Raw genomic sequence first — 22,637 nt, forward strand, 5'->3', positions numbered from 1 at the left:
TTTGCTTTAATTTTATTAGAAATCACTGTTTCCTCGTTTCAATCCTTTTAAGATTTCTGTTAATTATGCCTACTCTATAATTAGTTGCCATTACACAAACATAACCCTGACGTCCCCTTCCGACTTCTTGTCAACTAAAACAGGACTCATATGGGCAGACAGGGGAAAGAAAGCATTTAAAGGCAGTATCTTGGGCCTTTGAAAATATCTTACCTACCAACATGTTGTCTCCCATCAGACTGAAACAGAACATGTTGACTACACTTTTAACATGGAGTTACAATTAACTTTTAATTTGGTATATTACACAATACTAGGCATTCAATTACGACAAATGCTACTTTGGTTATCTTTAAAGCCTCTCCATCTCCATACCTCTGTTTTCAGACCATCTTGCTTCCAGGTTCCCACCCTGACGATCTGTAGATACTGATGCTTTCCTTTATCCTCTTGTCTACTTCCTTGCTCTTCTTTTGGGAAAAAGTCATTTGTTTCTTCTAGCCTTCCCTTCTGAGATCATCTCTGTTTTTGACTCTGCCATGACTGTTTCAGACTGTCACATTACACTGCCTGTGTTGTACAGGGATGAGATTAGCAAGCTCTCGTCTGCTGTGATGTCATTCTGAACTTCGCTACACGGTCCCCTCTAAATACATCCGACGTGATCTGCACTTCCCCCAAGCCATCAGACTCCTCAATACCCAGAGCCTGGACTGACACCAACCTATTGCCCTCTACTGTGCCTATTGTCTTGTTTATTATTTATTGTAATGCCTGCACTGTTTTGTGCACTTTATGCAGTCCCGTGCAGGTCTGTAGTTTAGTGCAGTTTTTATGTTGTTTTACATAGTCCAGTGTAGCCTTGTGCTGTCTCACATAGTCTCGTGTAGTTTTGTGTTGTTTCATGTAGCACCATGGTCCTGGAGGAATGTTGTTTCGTTTTTACTGTGCACTGTACCAGCAGCTTATGGTCGAAATGACAATAAAAAGCGACTTGACTCGACTTGCCATCTTCAGCAGCTAACAGTAGACATAAGAGCCAAGCAACTACAATAAAATATTGTAGAAGATGCCGTCCATCCTCTGAAGATGAAGTTTAGTTGTCTTCATTGTTCATCAGCCAGTTGTGGAGACTTCATCGCATTCTAGTGCATGCAGCACCAACCTGATAGTGGAAGACAATGGGGGGGGGGGGGGGAAAGAGCAAAGAAGCTAAAACCTGAGAGGGAAGTGAGGCGCCTGGGAAACAGCAGCACCAGCCACAGCTCCGTGCCACAGCTGAGTGGAGCAAGAGGGCACAGGCTGCATAAGAATGTAAGGCACTCCGTTTAATAGGTAATTTTCAGAAGGAAAATAGCCGAGGTCAAGCTAATTGACCATTACTAGATTATAATCCTAGGTGTCCAGCTGATAGACCAAAATTATGGGAGTTTAGTTTCTTCTGCCTTCTTTCTCTCCTCAGAGAGTGCTTCCAGTGCTATCTGACAATGCAAAGGAGATTGTGAAGAGGAGTGTGAAGATGACCTCAGTCATGCCACCTTTGTGCAGGAAATTACTCACTCAGATGTAGTGTCACCTTGCTTAGCAGAAACGCAGCACGCCTTTTGCACCTGGAAAACTGTATGGTCCTTCTGGAATGTATCCCTGTGGCCACTGAAACATCAATTTCAGCTCAAATCACACCCTAATACTCAGCATAATGTCTTGATTTAGCCTGTCTTCGTTTTGATCATTTTCGACCACTGTGGGGAGCTCTGTTTTGTACAGACTCCTGACCAACCGTCCGTACGAAACCGTCATGAACCATGGCACAGGTCACCGTAGAGCCAGTGCTGCCATCCTGATATGTATGGTTACTTGTCTTCCCAGCTCAGTGAGAACATACAATACTGCAACATAGATGCAGGTCCTTTGGTCCATGATGTTGTGTCAAACCAACCAAATTAGTAATCAAATGCCCAATTTAAAACTGATCTCTTCTGCCTACACAATATCCATATTCTTCCATGTCCTGCACATTCATGCACCAATCCAAGAGTCTTCTTTAACACCTCGGTTATATTTGTCCCACCACCACCCCAGCAGCATATTCCAAGCACCCATCACTCTCTGGATGTCTTTGTGAAATTTATCCTCTCTCAGTTTAAACGTGTGGCCTCTGGTATTGGACTTTTTAACAGGGGGGAAATACTGGCTTTCTAATCTATCTATGCCTTTCATAGTTGTTATGTTTGCGGTACTGGGAAGCCAGGTGGCCGTGAATAACACACACACAAGAGACGGAGAGGAGAGCAGTAACATGCTGCTGTTTATTTTGCTTGTAAGTAACCTACCCAGGATGTCCTCTCACATGGTGTTCAGTATGCAACAAGCAGGGAAACTCGACGGCAACCCATAAAGGTCAAAATATACATGAATGCACACAACAAGCTTTAAAAACTCTATAAAATCTGCCCTCAGCCTCCACTGCTGCAGAGAAAACAACCTAAAATTTGTCCAGCCTCTCCTTACTTCACATGTCCTCTATTCCAGGTAGCAACCTGGTAAACTTCTTCTACATCCTCTCCAAAGCGTTGACATCCTTTCTATAATGAAGCAACCAGAAATGAATGTAAGTGCAGCTTAACTAGAGTTTCCTATAAAGCGGCAACACAATGTCCCAACTCTTGAACTCATTTCGTTAATAATAAAGGCAAGCTTGCTATTGGCCTTCTTTCCTACCCTTTCAAGCTGTGTAACCACTCACAGGGACCTATGGACTTGGACTGCAATTTGCCTCTATATATCAGCACTGTTAAGGGCCTTGCCTTTACATTTAAACTCCCAAGTGCAACACTTTACATTTAGCAAGTTAAACTCCATTTTTCTGCCCATATCTGCAATTGATCAAAATCCTACTGTATCATTTGCCATTCTTCTACACTATCCACAGCAGCACCAATCTTTGTATCATTGGCAAACTTGCCAATTCACCCATCTATATTTTCATCCAGGTCACAGATAGCAGAGGTCCAAGTGCAGCCTCCTGAAGAGCTCCTGTAGTTGCAGGCCTACAGCCAGAATAAGTTCCATTGACGGCTACCCTCTGTCTTCTATGGTCAAACCAATCCTGACTCCAAATGTCCAGTTCACCATGGATCCCATGCATCTTAATTGTCTGGATGAGACTTCCTTGAGGGAACTTGTAAAGCACCTTACTAAAATCCATGTAGATAACATCTATACCTCTACCTTCATCAATTGCCTTCGTCACCTCCTTGAAAAACTCAGTCAAGTTAGTAAAACACCATTTGCCCTGTGCAGAGCCATGCTGACTGTGTCTAATTAGGCCACAATTTACCAAATTTTCATAAATATTATCCCCAAGAATCCTCTCCAGTAACTTCTTCATGACTAACGTGAGACTCACTGTTCTATATTTTCCAGGATTATCCCTATTTCTCTTTTTGAATAATTGAGCATTAGCTACTTGCCAGTCCTCCAGGACCTTGCCTGGGGCTAGAGAGGACACAACGATATTGGTCAAGGCGCAGACCCCGTCTGTCTCTCTAACTGGTATCTCCTATCACTGTTACCCTGCCTGACTTCGACTCTCACTGCTGAGCCTCTGAGCCAGCCAATGTGCCACTGACCAAACTGCTGCTTCGGCAGCCTGATAGCTAACCCCGCCCCAGCATGACGCTGAGAGGAACGGCCACAGGGGGATCACGTCTCTTCCCTTACCTCTCCTGGTGATCAATTTGTCTGCACATAACTTACCCGGCAAGTTACAATTTGCAGAGATGTGAGGTTTCTCCATAAAAGTAGGTTAGAAGAATCAGTGGCAATCTCAATGAATAAATGTAAGGCTTAGTGGTGTTTTACAGGTACAGAGAAGATGTTTTGTCCAATGGAGAAGTGTAGAATCCTGCCTCTGTGTAAGCAGCTGGTTCTTAACATTGAGACAAGGAGTATTTTCCCCTCTCAGAAGATTGTGGGTCTTCGGATTCCTCCACGACAGGTTTCTGCAAGTACTGTGCTTCTTGGTTTCTCTTACGACCACCCGCCAGTTTTCAGCAGCAATCTTCAGCCAGTCTCTCTGTGCAAATGCTGCTTGTATGAGAGAGTGAGTGGGGCAATCACTTGCAGCCCAACAGACTGAACATTTCCTAATCCGACTCAGCATAGCCAGTGCATAAAGTGTGTTAGGAGCAGTCTCCTCAGGTTGAAACATGCAGAAAGGTAATAATTGATGGTTGTAAATTGATAAATGTGGTTTTGAAAGGAATGGATAATGTATTAATCTGAAATAGTACACTGTGTACTAGTGCAATCTCTCTCTTTGTTCTTGTTTCAGGTGGGGAGCCGAATTGTTATTCTCACCAGTGGATTATTAATGATTTGTGTGGGAATGCTCGTAAAAATTGGAGCAATTTTTAGCACCATCCCACCACCAGTAATTGGTGGAATGTTGATGGTGATGTTCAGCATTATTACAGCTGTTGGAATTTCAAATTTACAGGTACAATGTTCAGTCTTTCCAATTGACCAAACAACTCTGCATTTTCAGATTCAGAGCAGCATCCATTTGGTGCAAGGGTGCAAATGTGCTCACTGCCGTTGGCCGCCATTCACCAGGTCACTAATTAGAAATGGAGATAAGTAAGGACAGTACTGTACCCTGAAGAACAGAATCCAGTGTTCTTCAAGTCAGATGAATTAAATGAGGTGCAAATTCCACTGTTATTATTAGACGGAAGTTCACCTGCTGACTTCAGCTGAAAATGATGCACCTACAGAACACCTATGGGTGGCTATCTCTCGGTGGACGTGCCAGAAACACTCAGCTCCAGACTCTGGTCCTAACGTACAACTGCTCGTCACTTCATGATATATGGCAGTGTGGGTTGATTAGAGCACTAGAGGAAGAAGGCATGGATATACTGGATAAGATAAAAGAATATAAAAAGAGTGCTAAATAGGTTGGTGTCATTCAAAGCTAGCAAGTCATCTTCCCCAAATATACTGCTGATAGGTAACAGGATGGAGGGAACAAAGATCTTGCCTACGTTTTTCAAATCCACCTTAGATATGGAGTGCAGCCTGAGCACAGATCTATATGCACCTCTTTGCCAAAGAGGGAGTTGCATATAAACCTGCTAATGAGATAGCATGCTGTATATCTAACTGCGGGAAACTATTAAAGGTGAGATAACCTATAGGTTATAACTATTACACAAAACAAAATTCTTTCTCACATGGAAAAGCAATGAAAGTCAAATCATGTACAGGGAATCTGAATAAGATAGTTGAATTAACAGGAATTAGCAAAGGGAGCTCAATATATAGTACTTCAATGCCGTTTGAAGTACTACGTTAACTTGGAAAAGAGTAACACACAGGTTTACAGGAACAGGTGTAACTTGGGTACAAATTCCCGTGGCAGAGTGTGATGAATGGTTGCTTTTCTGACTGGGTAGATTTTCTGGAGCATCATATTTCCTGTCAGTTGTGGCTCTTCTGTAGCATTCCCACCTCGGAGAGAGATAGGTTTGAGCTTAAGTTCCACACCAGAGATCTGAGCAGAACTCAGAGATTTCCATATAGTCAGAAGAGCAGTTTATCTGGTGAGAGGTACTGAAAATCGCACCCCCATCTGCTGTTTCAAGATATTAATCCTGTGGCGATATTTTGCAGAAGAGTTATTGCATGTATCCTGGCCTATACTCTAGCCACAGCGAATATTCAAAATCATTAGATGAATAACACTTTGTATTTTAGCACCTACTATGCATAAATAGCTGCCTTTCAAACATTACAGTGGTGACTGCACCCCAACAGTATCTTACTAGCTTAAATTATTTTCAATATTATGAAGTTGAAAAGCTCAAAATTAAAGTACCTTTATTCTTAAAGTATGTGAACCATGTACAACTTTGCAATTCATCTTCATCCAGGCAGCCACAAAACAAAGAAGCACACGAAAACCCATTAAAAAATCCCACTCAACAAAAACCGTCAGAACACCAAATGTGCAAATAAAAAGAACAGATAGCGCAAGCAATAAAAAAGCAAACAAATAACATGCAGAATATTGAGCACAGACTCCCCAGAAGTGAGTCCACAGCCACGGAGCCAGTTCAGTGGTGAGATGACTGAAGCTGGTCCAGAAGCCCGATGATGGCAGGCCACAGCCACGGAGCCAGTTCAGTGCTGGGGCGAGTACTAATGGTTGCAGGCCACAGCCACGGAGCCAGTTCAGTGCTGAGGCGAGTACTAATGGTTGCAGGCCACAGCCACGGAGCCAGTTCAGTGCTGAGGCGAGTACTAATGGTTGCAGGCCACAGCCACGGAGCCAGTTCAGTTCTGGGGCGAGTACTAATGGTTGTACAACCAGGGAGCCAGTTCAGTGCTGAGGCGAGTACTAATGGTTGCAGGCCACAGATGCAGAGTCAGTTCAATGCTGAGGCAAGTACTAATGGTTGCAGGCCACAGCCACGGAGCCAGTTCAGTGCTGAGGCGAGTACTAATGGTTGCAGGCCACAGATGCAGAGTCAGTTCAATGCTGAGGCAAGTAAACCACGTAGAGTAGTGAGATGAAGGCGTTTGTCCTTCACCATCGGCCTTGACACCTTATCCTTTTTATCTAGTTGGCTCTTAAATCAGCCAAACATCAGTTCATTTTTAACCCTCGGGCCCCGGCCCCAGCACTTTGATCCGGCCGTAATTCTGCTCCAGCGATGGCCACCGCAGCCATACCTGCATTTTCAAGAGACCAATTTGCTGAATCCTTCAGCAAAGCGCAAAAATGCAGGTCATACAGATGGTTCAAAAATCCAGCTCCCAAAGGGAAATTACAGGTTACAGATTGCAAAAAAAGTGTAATAGATGAGTTAGGAGTTTTGTTTCCTTGTAAAGCATCGCCATGTCTCTCCAGCCCTAGCTTTAACAGGAAGGAGCTTGACAAGACTTCACTATATGTGAATAGCCTTGTCTATAGCAAAGGGAAGACAAATCTGTGGATCTACTAAACATGCCAATGTGATAACTAGTGAGGCACGTGGTAGGAGACATCAGAAAGACAAAGATAAACTAATGAGACTGACAGATAGACATAATTCAATGCAATTATATGCAGATCCTTGCACTTTGGAAGAAAAGCTGTTAGTACAACTTGGTTATTGCATTTCAGGAGAACAGATAGTCTTGCAGAACGTACAAAGGCCATTCATCAGGATGAGATCACTGGTGCTGGTCTTCATTTACCTAGAGAGGCTGGAGAAGCTGAAGCTGATTGACTTGAATGGAAAAAGTGAGAAGGGAATCTAATAGGAATATTCAAATTGATTTAAAAAATTAGTAAAAATGGAAACATCTCTTATGCAAGTGGTTCGGAAGTGAAACTAGCAAAAGCTTGGAAATGAGAAGAGATCTCTTTACTCACAGATTGATTAAAATTTGGAAGACACTATTAGAAGAAACATTGGAAACGAATTCCAAAAGACACCTGTTTCTGTCCGTGAAGAGGAATTTACAGAGTACTGGGGGAAGGGTGGGATATATAACTAAACTGAACAGCTCTTTGAAAGAGTTGGCACAAACTTGATGGGCTGAATGGCCTCCTCTCTGCTAGGATTCTATACTCTATTCCATAAGGCATGTAAGTTGAAAAGATATGAAAGGAGAAAGTGGGTAGATTAGCAACAAACCCAGGCTCAGGGTTAACATGAATGTGAAGGCTGACTGGAACCAATACCTTTGCTGAAGTGTTTGCTAGCCCTATGAAAGAGATTTTAAACCAGCTTGGCAGTGAGAAGAGAACCTTGAAGGAAATTCGGGAATGAGAGAAATAAAGGGGGAAGGGGAAATTAGAAAAGAAAAAAGAGAAAAAGTACAAAAAAGAGAAAATCTACAGATGTTGGAAATGCAACACACACAAAGTGCTGGAGGAACTCAGCAGGCCAGGCAGCACCTATGGAGAAGAGCACAGTCGACATTTTGGGCCAAGACCCTTCATCAGGACTCAGTGAAAGAAGTAGATGTCAAGCATACAAAGTCAGTTAGTAAAGGTTATTAAAGTATAGAAAATGCCAGTGATAAAATTAAAGGCACTGTATCAGAACTCCTTAAGGATTTACAAAAAGGTAACTGAATTAGAGACACACTAGAATTGAAATTGGTAGATCTCATTGCCATTTCTGAAGCATGGCAACAAGGAAGGGGAAGGGAACCAGTGCGGTGATGAGACATGATCTTGGCCTACACGTATAGCAATCAGCAATAAACATTTATAACCATTATTGAAAGACAACCAAAATTTTAATATCGGGTGTGGCCCAAATCAAGAAATTATTTATGCACGTTTCAGGGGTAATATAATTATCATAGGAGACTCTCACTTCCATGTAGAGAATGATCACGGTTGACTCTTCACAGTGAAGAACTAGAAACACTTTGAATCAAGTTTAGGAATGGCAAAGGACAGAAAACATTGCAGGAGTTGGTGATGAACCACCAAATTGCTCTTGTAATATTGGTGTGACATAACTCAGTAAATCAGAGTTGTATATAATAGGAGAAATGCCATAAGCATTTTAGACTTTAATGTACATTCAGATTAGACAAATAAAATCTGAAATTATAATGAAATTTAATTATGGGATTATTTTTGAAAGTTTTGCATGTCAAGCAACCAGCAAGAGAAAGGGGTATTTTAGAGTCAGGGAAAATCAAATAGAGCAGATGCTGGAAATCTGAAATAAACTCTGAAAAATACAGGAAACATTCAACAGGTTAGACAGCACCTCTGGATAGGACATTCAATGTTAACTTTGCTTCTCATTTCATAATTGTTGCCTGACCTGATATATGTTCCCAGAAATATCTGATTTTAATATAAGATACTTTGATCTTCTTTGTGTAATGACAAAGGGCTAACTGATGATTCTCTTGTCAGTGAATCCTTGGATAAGAACAACCATAAAATGATATGGTTCAGCACAAAACCTGGGTCTTCAATCTAAACAAGCTAGACCATGAAACTATGAAAGGAGAATCGGCTGTGGTTGATTAATAATGAATATATGACAGTAACAGGCAGAGATCAGCATTTAAATAAATAATTAAAATGTTGGGGAAAAAATATATTCTTTTAATGGATGAAATCAAAGTTAATATTAAATCCTAGGAAGAGCTATATAAAGTTGCAAGAGATTGCTGTATCACTGAGTTCAATAGTTCAATAGTTCCATTTAATATCAGAGAAATGCATACAATTTACAACCTGAAATTCTTGTTCTTTGCAGACATCCACAAAAACAGAAGAGCGCCCCAAAGAATGAGTGACAGTAAAAATATTAGAACCCCAAAGTCCCCCCACTCCTCCCCACACACAAGCAGCATCAAAGCAATGACCCTCCCCCACCCCCACTTCAACAAAAAAAAGCATCAGCACCCTCCACTCACCAAGCAAGCAACAGCAAAGCCCCCAAGAGAGAACATGATTTGCAATACAACAAAAACTAATTGTTCACCCCAACAATCTGACAAGCCACAGGCTCTCTCGCTCTCCAATAAAGGGACAGAGATGTGTCCCCCTTTTACAGCGACTGGGGAAACTTAACAAAACGACTCACTGATTTGTGATGATAAAGTCTGCCGCTTTGCTTTGTCGTCCGAGTTCTCCGACTTGTGAATCGGCAACAAACTCTCCCCCACCAACGAGAGAGAGAGAGGAGAGAGTGCGCTATTCGCTGAGTGCAGAGCCCCCAACACCAACCCACTGTTCCCAATGTTGCATTTTCTCCTACAATGCTTTAGTCAGTGGCACTAGTGTAGAGTCAGCCCATCCACAGGGCCATGAGGCCTCGGAGCCGCGAAGGCAGGCTCACCTTCTACGCTGCTTCCTCGGGATATCAAAAAGTGGCAGGTAGTGAGCCCCTGGGTGGGGTCCCACCACTGCGAAGAACAGAAGTCTGAGTGTAACTCTACATCAGGTTCTCCAACAGAACCCCATCCACCTTGAAAAGGAAAAAGAGAGACGTTAAAGGTAGAAATTAAGCTGTTTCCTCAGACGAGCTCTAAGGAGTCACTGTTATGTGCCACCATTGAATGTTTGGGGACATTCTAAAACTTAGCAAAAGAGGAGCAAGAAGCTGGTAGAAAAAAAACATGTTTGGAACATAAGGTAAATTGACAAGAAACATAAAAAATGAGGTAAAAACCTCTATAGGGATGTGTAAAAGAAAAGACCAGAGAGAATAAATATGGGCCCTTACTGACAGAGGCAGGAACATTTATAACGGGGAGAAAGGAAGGAGCGGAAGTGGGCTTAAACAATTACTTTATTCTGTCTCCACAGACAGAACTTAACAGATATATTAGAAAATCAAAGGTTAAATGAGAATAAGGACCTGAAGAAACTATTAGTCAATAAACACTTCCAGCGAAATTGGTGAAATTGAAAAGTGCTAAATCCCAAGGATTAGATGCTGTCCATCCCAGATTCACCTTGCTTATTACAACCTTGATTTGTCCAGTCTGTATGAAGGTTAAAGTCTGCAACGGTCATGGTATTTCTCCTGTTTATCTCTGTTTATCTATTTGCTGGTCCATACATACAATAACCCCTTCCAATGTTTTAAGGGAAATGGCTTTTGAAAGGTGGATGCACTGGTTGTCCTCTTCCAGGATTTTACAGATTCTGGAATTTCTCTGTTGGCTGGAGAGTAGGGGGCAGGGCTTCAGATTCTTGGATAATTGAGATCTCTTCTGGGGGAAGTATGACCTCTTCAAAAAGGACAGGTTACACCTGAACCCGAAGGGGACCAATATCCTGACGGGAAAGTTTAATAGAGCTGTTAGGGAGGGTTTAAATTAATTTGGCCGGGGGATGGGAACCGGAATGACAGAGCGGAGGAAGGGGAAAACAGAAATAAATCTAAGATAGTGAACAGTAAAGATGTCAGGAAAGACAGGCAGGAGATGGGGCAAATTTGTAGCTATTGGGATGAGTTGCAGTGCAATAAAGTTGCAGTGAAATCAAAGCGAAAAGTATCAAATACTGGCCTTAAGGTGTACTTAAATGCACGCAGCATAAGGAATAAGGTGGATGATCTCATCGTACAGCTACAGATTGGCAGGTATGATATTGTGGCCATCACTGAGACCTGGCTAAAGGATGCATGTCTCTGGGAGCTGAACGTCCAAGGATACACGGTGTATCGGAAGGATAGGAAGGTAGGCAGAGGGGGAGGCGTGGCTTTATTGGTAAGAAATGATATTAAATCATTAGAAAGAGGTGATATAGGATCGGAAGGTGCAAAATCTTTATGGGTTGAGCTAAGAAATAGCAGGGGTAAAAGGACCCTGATGGCAGTTATTTATAGGCCTCCAAACAGCTGCAGGGATGTGGACTACAAATTACAACTGGAAATAGAAAAGGCTTGTCAGAAGGGCAGTGTTATGATAATTGTGGGAGATTTTAATATGCGAGTAGATTGGGAAAATTAGGTCGGCACTGGATGTCAAGAGAGAGAATTTGTAGAATGTCTGCGAGATGGCTTTTTAGAACAGCTTGTTGTTGAGCCCACTAGGGGATCGGCTGTACTGGACTGGGTATTGTGTAATGAACCAGAGGTGATTAGAGAGATTGAGGTGAAGGAACCCTTAGGAGACAGTGATCATAACATGATTGAGTTCACTGTGAAATTAGAAAAAGAGAAGCCGAAATCTGATGTGTCGGTATTTCAGTGGAGTAAAGGAAATTACAGTGGCATGAGAGAGGAACTGGTCAAAGTTGACTGGAAAGGGACACTGGCGGGAAAGACAGCAGAGCAGCAGTGGCTGGAGTTTATGCGAGAAATGAGGAAGGTGCAAGACAGGTATATTCCAAAAAAGAAGAAATTTTCGAGTGGAAAAAGGATGCAACCATGGTTGACAAGAGAAGTCAAAGCCAAAGTTAAAGCAAAGGAGAGGGCATACAAGGAAGCAAAAATTAGTGGGAAGACAGAGGATTGGGAAGTTTTTAAAACCTTACAAAAGGAAACCAAGAAGGTCATTAAGAGGGAAAAGATTAACTATGAAAGGAAGCTAGCAGAATAATATCAAAGAGGATACTAAAAGCTTTTTCAAGTATATAAAGAGTAAAAGACAGGTGAGAGTAGATATAGGACTGATAGAAAATGATGCTGGAGAAATTGTAATGGGAGATAAGGAGATGGCAGAGGAACTGAACGAGTATTTTGCATCAGTCTTCACTGAGGAAGACATCAGCAATATACCGGACACTCAAGGGTGGCAGGGAAGAGAAGTGTACGCAGTCACAATTACGACAGAGAAAGTACTCAGGACGCTGAATAGTCTAAAGGTAGATAAATCTCTTGGACCAGATGGAATGCACCCTCGTGTTCTGAAGGAAGTAGCTGTGGAGATTGCCGAGGCATTAGCGATGATCTTTCAAAAGTCGATAGATTCTGGCATGGTTCCGGAAGACTGGAAGATTGCAAATGTCACTCCGCTATTTAAGAAGGGGGCAAGGAAGCAAAAAGGAAATTATAGACCTGTTAGCTTGACATCGCTGGTTGGGAAGTTCTTGGAGTCGATTGTCAAGGATGAGGTTACAGAGTACCTGGAGGCATATGACAAGATAGGCAGAACTCAGCATGGATTCCTTAAAGGAAAATCCTGCCTGACAAACCTATTACAATTTTTTGAGGAAATTACCAGTAGGCTAGACAAGGGAGATGCAGTGGATGTTGTATATCTGGATTTTCAGAAGGCCTTTGACAAGGTGCCACACATGAGGCTACTTAACAAGATAAGAGTCCATGGAATTATGGGAAAGTTACATACGTGGATAGAGCGTTGGCTGATTGGCAGGAAACAGAGAGTGGGAATAAAGGGATCCTATTCTGGTTGGCTGCCGGTTACCAGTGGTTTTCCACAGGGGTCCGTGTTGGGGCCACTTCTTTTTACATTGTACATCAACGATTTGGATTATGGAATAGATGGCTTTGTGGCTAAGTTTGCTGACGATACGAAGATAGGTGGAGGGGCCGGTAGTGCTGAGGAAATGGAGAGTCTGCAGAGAGACTTGAATAGATTGGAAGAATGGGCAGAGAAGTGGCAAATGAAGTACAATGTTGGAAAGTGTATGGTTATGCACTTTGGCAGAAAAAATAAACGGGCAGACTATTATTTAAATGGGGAAAGAATTCAAAGTTCGGAGATGCAACGGGACTTGGGAGTCCTCGTACAGGATACCCTTAAAGTTAACCTCCAGGTTGAGTCAGTAGGGAAGAAGGCGAATGCAATGTTGGCATTCATTTCTAGAGGAATAGAGTATAGGAGCAGGGATGTGATGTTGAGGCTCTATAAGGTGTTGGTGAGACCTCACTTGGAGTACTGTGGGCAGTTTTGGTCTCCTTATTTAAGAAAGGATGTGCTGACGTTGGAGAGGGTACAGAGAAGATTCACTAGAATGATTCCGGGAATGAGGGGGTTAACATGTGAGGAATGTTTGTCCGCTCTTGGACTGTATTCCTTGGAGTTTAGAAGAATGAGGGGAGACCTCATAGAAACATTTTGAATGTTGAAAGGCATGGACAGAGTGGATGTGGCAAAGTTGTTTCCCATGATGAATCTGCATTTTCAGATTCAGAACAGCATCCATTTGGTGCAAGGGTATAAATGTGCTCACTACTGCTGGCCGCCCGTCACCAGGTCACTAATTAGAAATGGAGATAAGATAAGGAAAGTACTGTACCCTGAAGAACAGAATCCAGTGTTCTTCAAGTCAGATGAATTAAATGAGGTGCAAATTCCACTGTTATTATTAGACGGAAGTTCACCTGCTGACTTCAGCTGAAAATGATGCACCTACAGAACACCTACGGGCAACTATCTCTCAGTGGGTGTGCCGGAAACACTCAGCTCCAGACTCTGGTTCTAACGTACAACCGCATTTTTTTCTACAATGCTTTAGTCAGTGGCACTAGTGTAGAGTCAGCCCATCCACAGGGCTGCGAAGCCTCGGAGCAGCGAAGGCAGGCTCATCTTCTACGCTACGTTCTTGGGATATCAAAAAGTGGCAGGTAGTGAGCCCCTGGGTGGGGTCCCACCACTGCGAAGAACAGAAGTCTGAGTGTAACTCTACATCAGGTTCTCCAACAGAACCTCATCCACCTTGAAAAGGGAAAAGAGAGATGTTAAAGGTAGAAATTAAGCTGTTTCCTCAGACGAGCTCTAAGGAGTCATTGTTATGTGCTACCATTGAATGTTTGGGGACATTCTAAAACTTAGCAAAAGAGAAGCAAGAAGCTGGTAGAAAAAAAACATGTTTGGAACATAAGGTAAATTGACAAGAAACATAAAAAATGAGGTAAAAACCTCTATAGGGATGTGTAAAAGAAAAGACCAGAGAGAATAAATATGGGCCCTTACTGACAGAGGCAGGAACATTTATAATGGGGAGAAAGGAAGGAGCGGAAGTGGGTTTAAACAATTACTTTATTCTGTCTCCACAGACAGAACTTAACAGATATATTAGAAAATCAAAGGTTAAATGAGAATAAGGACCTGAAGAAACTATTAGTCAATAAACACTTCCAGAGAAATTGGTGAAATTGAAAAGTGCTAAATCCCAAGGATTAGATGCTGTCCATCCCAGATTCACCTTGCTTATTACAACCTTGATTTGTCCAGTCTGTATGAAGGTTAAAGTCTGCAACGGTCACAGTATTTCTCCTGTTTATCTCAGCTCACCTGAGCAAACCCAATATTATAAGTACTATTTGCTGGTCCATACATACAGTAACTCCTTCCAATGTTTTAAGGGAAGTGGCTTTTGAAAGGTGGATGCACTGGTTGTCCTCTTCTAGGACTTTATAGATTCTGGAATTTCTCTGTTGGCTGGCGAGTAGAAAATGTGACCCCACTGTTGAAGAAAGGAGAGGGAAAGCAAATTAGGAACAATTGACCTGTAGGCCTAACAACAGGGGTAAGAAAAATGACAAAATGGAATAGTGAAGGGTGTAATACCCTTTGAAATGAATAATAGAATTACATAAAGCCAACCTGTATTTATAAAAGGTGAATCACGTTTGACTAACCTACGAGACTCTAGTAGGGGTTCCCAACCTTCTTAATGCCATGGATCAATACCATTAAGGAAGGGGTCCATGGACTCCAGTTGGGAACCCCTGTACTAGAGTTCTACGGGGATGTGGCTAGTGGAAGAGATAAGCAGGAACTAGTGGGTGTGTTTGTCTGGATCTCTGGAACACTTTCAATAAAGCACCATGGTTGTTCAGGTCTTTCTGAGACATCAAAGTATTGTGCAGAGTTTGGGTGTCATTACCAAAGAAAGGGTGTACTTGTCATTGAAGGCATCCAACTGGTTTCAGGAATGGTGGGTATCAGAATCGTTTTTTAAACCTTTAGGGAAATTAAGTTCACATGCCCTTCATATTTTGGGACTTGAAAGGTAAAGTTGAAGTGGGCATTCTAAGGAGATGATTGGTTGCTGAGAAAAGAAGGCAGCAGTTATCTTTGATAAAACATGTTGATGACAAATCATGAGCGATTTCAGAGGGGTGAACAGTTTTCAGCTGGGAGGCTTTGAACGGTTAAGTCTCTGCTGCTGCATAATTTTCAGTTCTGTAGTGACTGTTCTTCAGAGAATATTGGCTGTGGAGCAGATAGAATGCTGCATCATCTGCCTGGGAGTTTATGGGTGTTTCTGCCTCCAGGTAAACACTGAAACTAGTCCATACTAACAGCAGGCTGATCCATGAAATTTCGACAGGCAGCTTTCGACATAGGGGTTTCCCAGCTTAGCTGTCCCATTGCCTTCTGTAGCACTTGTAGTGACTAGCTAATACCTAGGGTCAATCTTTCAATATAGGATTAACTTCTGTTCTACTCAGCATCAGATTCCAATATGTTTGTATTAGAAGAACTTTATTGCTCGAAGTGCAGCACGTAGCATTTTCAAGGGCTCTCTGTCGGACTGTGTGCCGATCTGCATTTCCACACTGCCATCTTATGGCTAAGATGATGAGAAACTCCTTCCCTGCCTAACCACAGCTTTCAGTCAATTGAGAAAATGAACAAATGGAGATTAAGGACTCATAGATCATTACAGCAGCCTTCTCAAGCCACTGGAGAAATTCCATCACTGCTAACTGTAAAGTCCTTCAAACTCATGGGATAGAGCCCTTTTCCAGCCTGACATCACCTGCCCTGAGTCTCAGCCTGATACAGCAGGGAGGCCACCTTGTTCGCAAAACAGGCACATTATTCCCAGCCCTTACGTGAGAGGAGGTAACCAGGTGATCAGAACAAAGATTCAAGAATGTACCTGATACCTCCTGGAAGAAGTGCAACATCCTCCCTGTCTCCTGGCAGTCCCTGGCCCAGGACAAGTAGCATTCAGGATGGTACTAAGAACCTCAAGATCATGCACTGGGACCATACAGAAGCTCCGTGTGAGTGGTGGAAGGAGCAATCATCTCAGAAGCTGCCCACCGTCTGACTAGTTACCGACCTCCTGTCATACCTGTGGAAGAGTCTGCGGTCCCAGGCAGGCCTCATTAACCAGTATCCGCCCTGAGAAAAGTAAAGGAAGTACTTCATACCTGTTTTGGATGTGAGCTGTGCATACTGAAGTTCTGGTCTTCAGTAAACATGGTAGATGACGCACTTCCAACTCTCCAGCATCTCAATCCCTGCCCAGCCCAGCACATCAGAGACCAATCAACCGCTGAAAAATAGGCATTTCTAACCCATAAACAGCAGAATCGTTTGACTTAGAATGCCTTGTTATGATAACACTTTGTATTTCTGTTTCATTATGCAATGATTGAAGAGTTTCCACTTCACTTGAAGTTTTGTTTTATTTATCATTGTTTGTTATATTAAAAGTCAGAGCATCTTGAGAACATTGAACTCTTGGATAATGCCCAAGCATTATTTTCTTTAATCACTATTCCTTTCCATGCCCCCCTCACCCCCCTTTAGTTTGTGGATATGAACTCTTCGAGAAATATCTTCATTTTTGGATTTTCCACGTTTGCTGGCCTGGCCGTACCCAACTGGTTGAATCAGCATCCAGATTCTATACAAACAGGTAGATTTATACCATCGTCAAAGTCTGTGTCTAGATCTGGATTTATCCAAATAAATTGATTTAAAAAATCACATTCCTGATACTTTGTGACATGTAAGTGAGATTAGCAATAAGTATTCATTTACCAGGGGTTTCCAACTATTTTTAATGCCATGGACCCCAGGTTGGGAACCTGTGCAGTTTGACATAGTTTAGATGATCTGGACCAGTGGGAAATGGGTTCATGTTTCTGCACTTATGTGAGATGCTTTACAACAGAAGGATGAGAACTGAGCTTCCAGTTGTGAAGGAAAATGCCCATTCGTACCTCCAAGATCACACAGTCCTTTGTTTGGCCTCTTCACTCATTCCTCTGATGACTCACTATTCCTTTTATGTTGAAAGGACTAGATAAAGTGGATGTGGAGAGGAAGTTTCCTGTGGTGGGGGTGTCAAGAACTAGGGGGCACAGCTTCAAAATTGAAGGGCAACCTTTCAGAACAAAGATAAAGAAGAATTTTTTTTTAGCCAGAGAGCAGTGAATTTGTGCGAAGCTCTGCCATAGACTACAGTGGAGGCCAAGACTGTTGGTATACTTAAAGCGAAAATTAATAGTTTCCTGATTGGTCAGGGGATTAAAGGTTATGGCAAGAAGACAGGTGTATGGGGTTGAGTGGGATCTGGGATCAGCCATGATGGATTGATGGAGCAGACTCGATGGGCTGAATGGCCTAATTCTGCTCCTATGCCTTTGTAGCTTTATGGACTCAAACCAACTGTAAATGCAAGCAGAACCACATTCCCTGTCTCTCCATATCTTTCCAATCCCATCAAGGCTAAAGCATTTCTTTATTGTATAAAAATAGGGGAATTCTATTTAATCTCAGAGTTGTTCCATGAAAATTGTAATGTGCACACACAATTAATCCAAACATTCTGCTTTGCAGGAGTAGTTCCAGTAGATCAAGTCATCCGTGTACTTTTAACCACCAGTATGTTCGTTGGAGGATTTCTTGGTTTTTTTCTGGATAACACCATACCAGGTAAGCTTCCATCACTCTGTTAAAACAATGAAATCATAATGCCGTTAGACCTGTGATAGTGAAGTTGGGATGAAGGGGATGAAATTGACATTGGCAGGGAGAGAGACACACAAGAAGTAACATCATTCTAGCTTGCATTCATTTCCAGTGAAATCAACCTTGTTCCACAGTGGGAATCAGATGCATTCAATTTGTTTTCTAACCATTTTCATACAAACTTTAGTCACCAGATTTCATTCAGACCTCTGTGGTACTGCCCATAAACTGTATTGATTGCAGATATCACCATGGCACCGGTCTTTAGATTGCTACTTGAGCATTTATTTAGTTAAGTTACTCCACCAGAAACAAATCCACAGAAAATACCATTAATCCCATTCCACCACTAATTTCCCTGCAATCCCCCATATCTCTATTGACTCCTCCTTGATTTTCCACTACTCAGCTACACGAGGAGAATCTATGGGGGACAAATGACCTGTCGCCAGGACTTTGGAGAGTGGGATGGAACCAGAGCACCCTAATGAAACCCGCACAGTGACAGGGAGAAGATGCAAACTCTGCATTGACAGCACCTGTGGTCAGGATCCAGCTTATGTTGCTGGGGCTATATGTACAGCAGTAGTAGGGTCACTGTGTCATAAGACCATACAACCAAAAGGTATAGGAGCAGAAATCGGCCATTCGATCCATCAAGTCTGCTCCGCTGTTCAATCATGGCTGATCCAATTCTTCCAGTCATCCGCACTGTCCTGCCTTCTCCCCAAATCCTTTCATGCCCTAGCTAATCAAGAACCTACCTATCTCTGCCTTAAATGCACCCAATGACTTGACCTCCATAGCCGCTCGTGGCAGCAAATTCCACAGATTTACCACCTTCTGACTAAAATAATTTATCCGCATCTGTGTTCTAAATGGACGTCCTTCAATCCTGAAGTTGTGCCCTCTTGTCCTGGGCTCCCCTACCATGGGAAATAACTTTGCCGTATCTAATCTGCTCAGGCCTTAGCTAAGACCAGAAGTTTTAAGCGATACCTATGGGTCCTGATCAGTTGCTATGCTGTAACATATGGTGCATAACTTCATGGTGTTTTTTTTTGGAGAAGACGTGAAAGATGGCAGGCACTGTAATCTGGAGCACAAAGCAAACTGCTGGAGGAACTCAGTTGGTCAGGCAGCATCTGTGGAGGCAGAAGGGTGGCTGGCTGGCCTTTCAGGCTGAGACCCTGTACCAGGTTCTGGTGTTTCCATCAGGGTTGAGTTCTTGTCATTCTGTACCTTTGCTTTTGGTGTCATTCTGGCAAGTCTCATGCAAAAAATGTTTGAAAGCAGTAATGGACGTGTGAGTAGACAAAGACAAAAATGCTGAGAGGGAAATTGGATGTGTAGGGAAGCTTAATCTTCAGAGCATCTAACAGTAACTCACTGAAATTGTACTAATGCTTATTAACACTGGTAACATTCAGGTTACTCATAACCAACAGTAATATGATCATTCACTGAATGTTTATATGTAGTATCATGCATAATGAATGGATCAGTTATTCAAAAGTCAAAGTAAGTTTATTATTAAAGTATATATATGTCACCATATACAATCTTGAGATTCATTCTCTTGCAGGCATACTCAATAAATCCAAACTAGAATAATCACCATAATAGAATCAATGAAAGACTGCACCAGCTCGGGCATGTAACTATGTGCAAAAGATAATGAACTGTGCAAGTACAAAAAGAAATAATAGTAATAATAAATAAATAAGCAATAAATATCAAAATACCCATATTCCTTCTTAAAAATCTGCATTTCATTCCTCTTTCAGACGATGTTCTAGGCTCAACCTTAAGAACGCTGAGGGCTCTCTAGCAAACCATCCATAAATGGCCTCAGTTATTTCCCAGTCTTGTTTCACTTCCCTTATATCCTCTGGCCTCCATTGCAGTTTGCTCCATTTCCTCTTTTGCACCACCTCCCCCCCCACCCCCGCCACCCAACTTCTGGTTTGGACATATGTTGATTCATTCTCTCCCTGTGAATTTCCGTCTCACACTGCTATTCTCCCTTTTCTCCAAACTCAGTTTCCAACTCCCCACTTCTCTTGGCCCCATTGTGGTCCACTTCTTCCTATTCCTTTGTTTTAATTGATTCCCCAGATTTTGGCAAGACCTATATCTACTGTTATGGCCCAGATGTGAAAGTGGTGGCGAACCACCTGTAACTGCAGCACTCCTATGGTGAAGATGCACCCAGCCTACTGGTAGTCACCCCGATACATATTATTATTTTCCACCCGTCTCTCACCATCTCTTGCTTTACAACATTCCCTTCCCCATTTCCAAGCCTCAGTCAGTGGCCAACATCCCTGCACCAATTCCCACCCGGCACAGACAACTTATGGCATATGAAGCAGGGTGAGTGAATAAAGGGGTGAGGACCAGGTCATTGTGGGAGATGGTGACATCGTAGAAAGTGATAGACATCATGGCAGTGCAATATTTCAAGTGTGTAGATCTTCCAATCCTCCAGAAGCAACACTCAGGAGATCTACATTTCAGTCCGAGTCTCCTCACCAATCCAAGAGGGTTTGTGACCCCGAGTGCTATTTGAATGATAGGGAAAGCATGGAGACTATATCAGCATGTCTCAAAACGCATTCCCAATGTGCAATGGACTCACTACAAAATGCATAAACACAGGCCCATTGTTGTTCCTTAACAGATTGTGTGCCAGAATAATGTCTAATGTTTTTCAGGTTCAGAGAAGGAACGGGGTATAGTCACTTGGAAGCAATCTCTCTGTGCTGATGGTGATAAAGCAGCAACTGAAAGTGATTGCTACAACTTACCTTTTGGCATTGGCTTCAGATGTTGCACTGGTGCTTGGACAAGATACATCCCCTTCTGCCCAAAGCTGAAACCTACCGAAAAGGAGGAGAAGGAAGTGAACACTGTAATTCATAATGAAACTCAACTTTAATGCAATGTGAAAAATACTTGAATCAACCATTTTCACAAATAGATGGAATTGCTGTATATTTCATTCATATTTTCCTAAAATAGAATTTTAATCTCCTCTGCACCAAAGAAACAAATTAAGAATTCTCCAGAAGTTTCTAAAAGTAAATGCCAGAGGTTACAAGGTTATGAGAGAACATCACTGCCACATCTCATTACCGTAACCACATTCCACTTCCCTCAATTGTTTTCATAATGTTTTCTCATTCCTTTCTTCTTGTGACAATTAATAAAACATTTCCAACAGCTTGTCTCCCTTTCCATATGTAAGATCTGTAATTGTATACTCAGGATAGTTAATCAGTAACAATGCAAAACTTTTCTTGGAGCTTTATAATGTAGATCTTCACCTGTAGGACTTCCGCCAGTTCAGATTTCCCATTAGAGTGAGTTACCATGGCAGAGGACAGAGAGGTGCCTCCACCCGACCTAAACTGATGTGAAACTAGTGGAAAAGCACAATCTGTTAGCAATTCATGTAACCTAATGACAAAGAGAATAACTGGCAGCATTCAAGAGATTTTGATTAAGTAATATCTTGGGGTGAGTTTCTCCGTGTAAATAAGTTAATAACTGATGTTATTCTTTCATTAAACAACGGGAATTCTGCAGATGCTGGAAATTCAAGCAACACACATAAAAGTTGCTGGTGAACGCAGCAGGCCAGGCAGCATCTCTAGAAAGAGGTGCAGTCGACGTTTCAGGTCGAAGGGTCTCGGCCTGAAATGTCGACTGCACCTCTTCCTAGAGATGCTGCCTGACCTGCTGCGTTCACCAGCAACTTTTATGTGTGTTGCTTGTTATTCTTTCATTTCTAGTTTGTGTGCAGGATGCTAATATTTACAGCTTGCTTTCTCTTTCCAGACCTCCTCAGGTTCTGTGATCTGAAACTGTTACTGCCGTATTTCAACTGTAGACTGTGACATGATGGTCTCTTTTAGCTGCCACCCATCCTTCTACCCTGTAAAATGTTGTAAAATGCTTGCATGTATTTTTCCATGACAGATTGTGCGTGCCTACAAAAGGAGAAAAGTGACCTCTAACATTTCACTGCCTATCCCAAAGTACAGGATGATCCCAAACCCACACATTGCTCCCTTTACCATCCGCTGGCTGACATTGTCCGCTATATACAGCTGTAAACACTTGTTGGGCCAGCTTAATAGTGAAAGCTCAAACAAGAGAAAATCTGCAGATGCTGGAAATCCGAGCAACACACACAAAATGCTGGAGGAACTCAGCAGGCCAGGCAGCATCTAGGAAAAGACTACTGTCAACATGAAGGCTGCCGATTTTGCTCATTCTTTGTAATTGGTTCAAATCAGCTCACTTATCTTTCATTGGTGAGAGACAAGAATTTTGAATAAGCTGATTTAACCACACTGGCAGCAATGAACCAGATTAGATACAATAAACGTAAAACTGTGGACTTTAATTTCAGAATTTGCCATTCACCATCCTTTTGTCCTTTCATATTTTAAGTTCCTGGACCA

General features: G+C 42.3%; 2 protein-coding genes across 24 annotated transcripts in view; one reads left to right on the forward strand and one right to left on the reverse strand.

Annotated features, from left to right (window-relative positions):
* The window catches only part of LOC134351618 (uncharacterized), a 113,044-nt gene extending 108,715 nt beyond the window's left edge, over positions 1-4,329 (reverse strand). For 5 of the 22 annotated variants that reach the window (XR_010019196.1, XR_010019194.1, XR_010019200.1 and 2 more), the window contains exon 1: positions 3,760-4,292. The gene's annotated coding sequence lies outside the window, so the exon portion shown is untranslated. The other 17 variants (XR_010019203.1, XR_010019193.1, XR_010019205.1 and 14 more) reach the window with 10 other exon arrangements.
* Positions 1-21,750, forward strand: part of slc23a4 (solute carrier family 23 member 4) — a 66,449-nt gene extending 44,699 nt beyond the window's left edge. The window contains exons 7-10 of one of the 2 annotated variants that reach the window (XM_063058004.1): positions 4,337-4,501; positions 16,999-17,107; positions 18,034-18,129; positions 20,883-21,750. In XM_063058004.1, coding sequence (XP_062914074.1) covers positions 4,337-4,501; positions 16,999-17,107; positions 18,034-18,129; positions 20,883-21,106 — 594 coding nt within the window. In that variant the 3' untranslated portion in view covers positions 21,107-21,750. The remainder of the gene's footprint in view (positions 1-4,336; positions 4,502-16,998; positions 17,108-18,033; positions 18,130-20,882) is intronic. The other variant, XM_063058003.1, reaches the window with a different exon arrangement.
* The last annotated feature ends 887 nt before the right edge of the window (positions 21,751-22,637 follow it).

This window comes from Mobula hypostoma, chromosome 9 (assembly GCF_963921235.1).
Source record: "Mobula hypostoma chromosome 9, sMobHyp1.1, whole genome shotgun sequence".
Taxonomy (NCBI): domain Eukaryota; kingdom Metazoa; phylum Chordata; class Chondrichthyes; order Myliobatiformes; family Myliobatidae; genus Mobula; species Mobula hypostoma.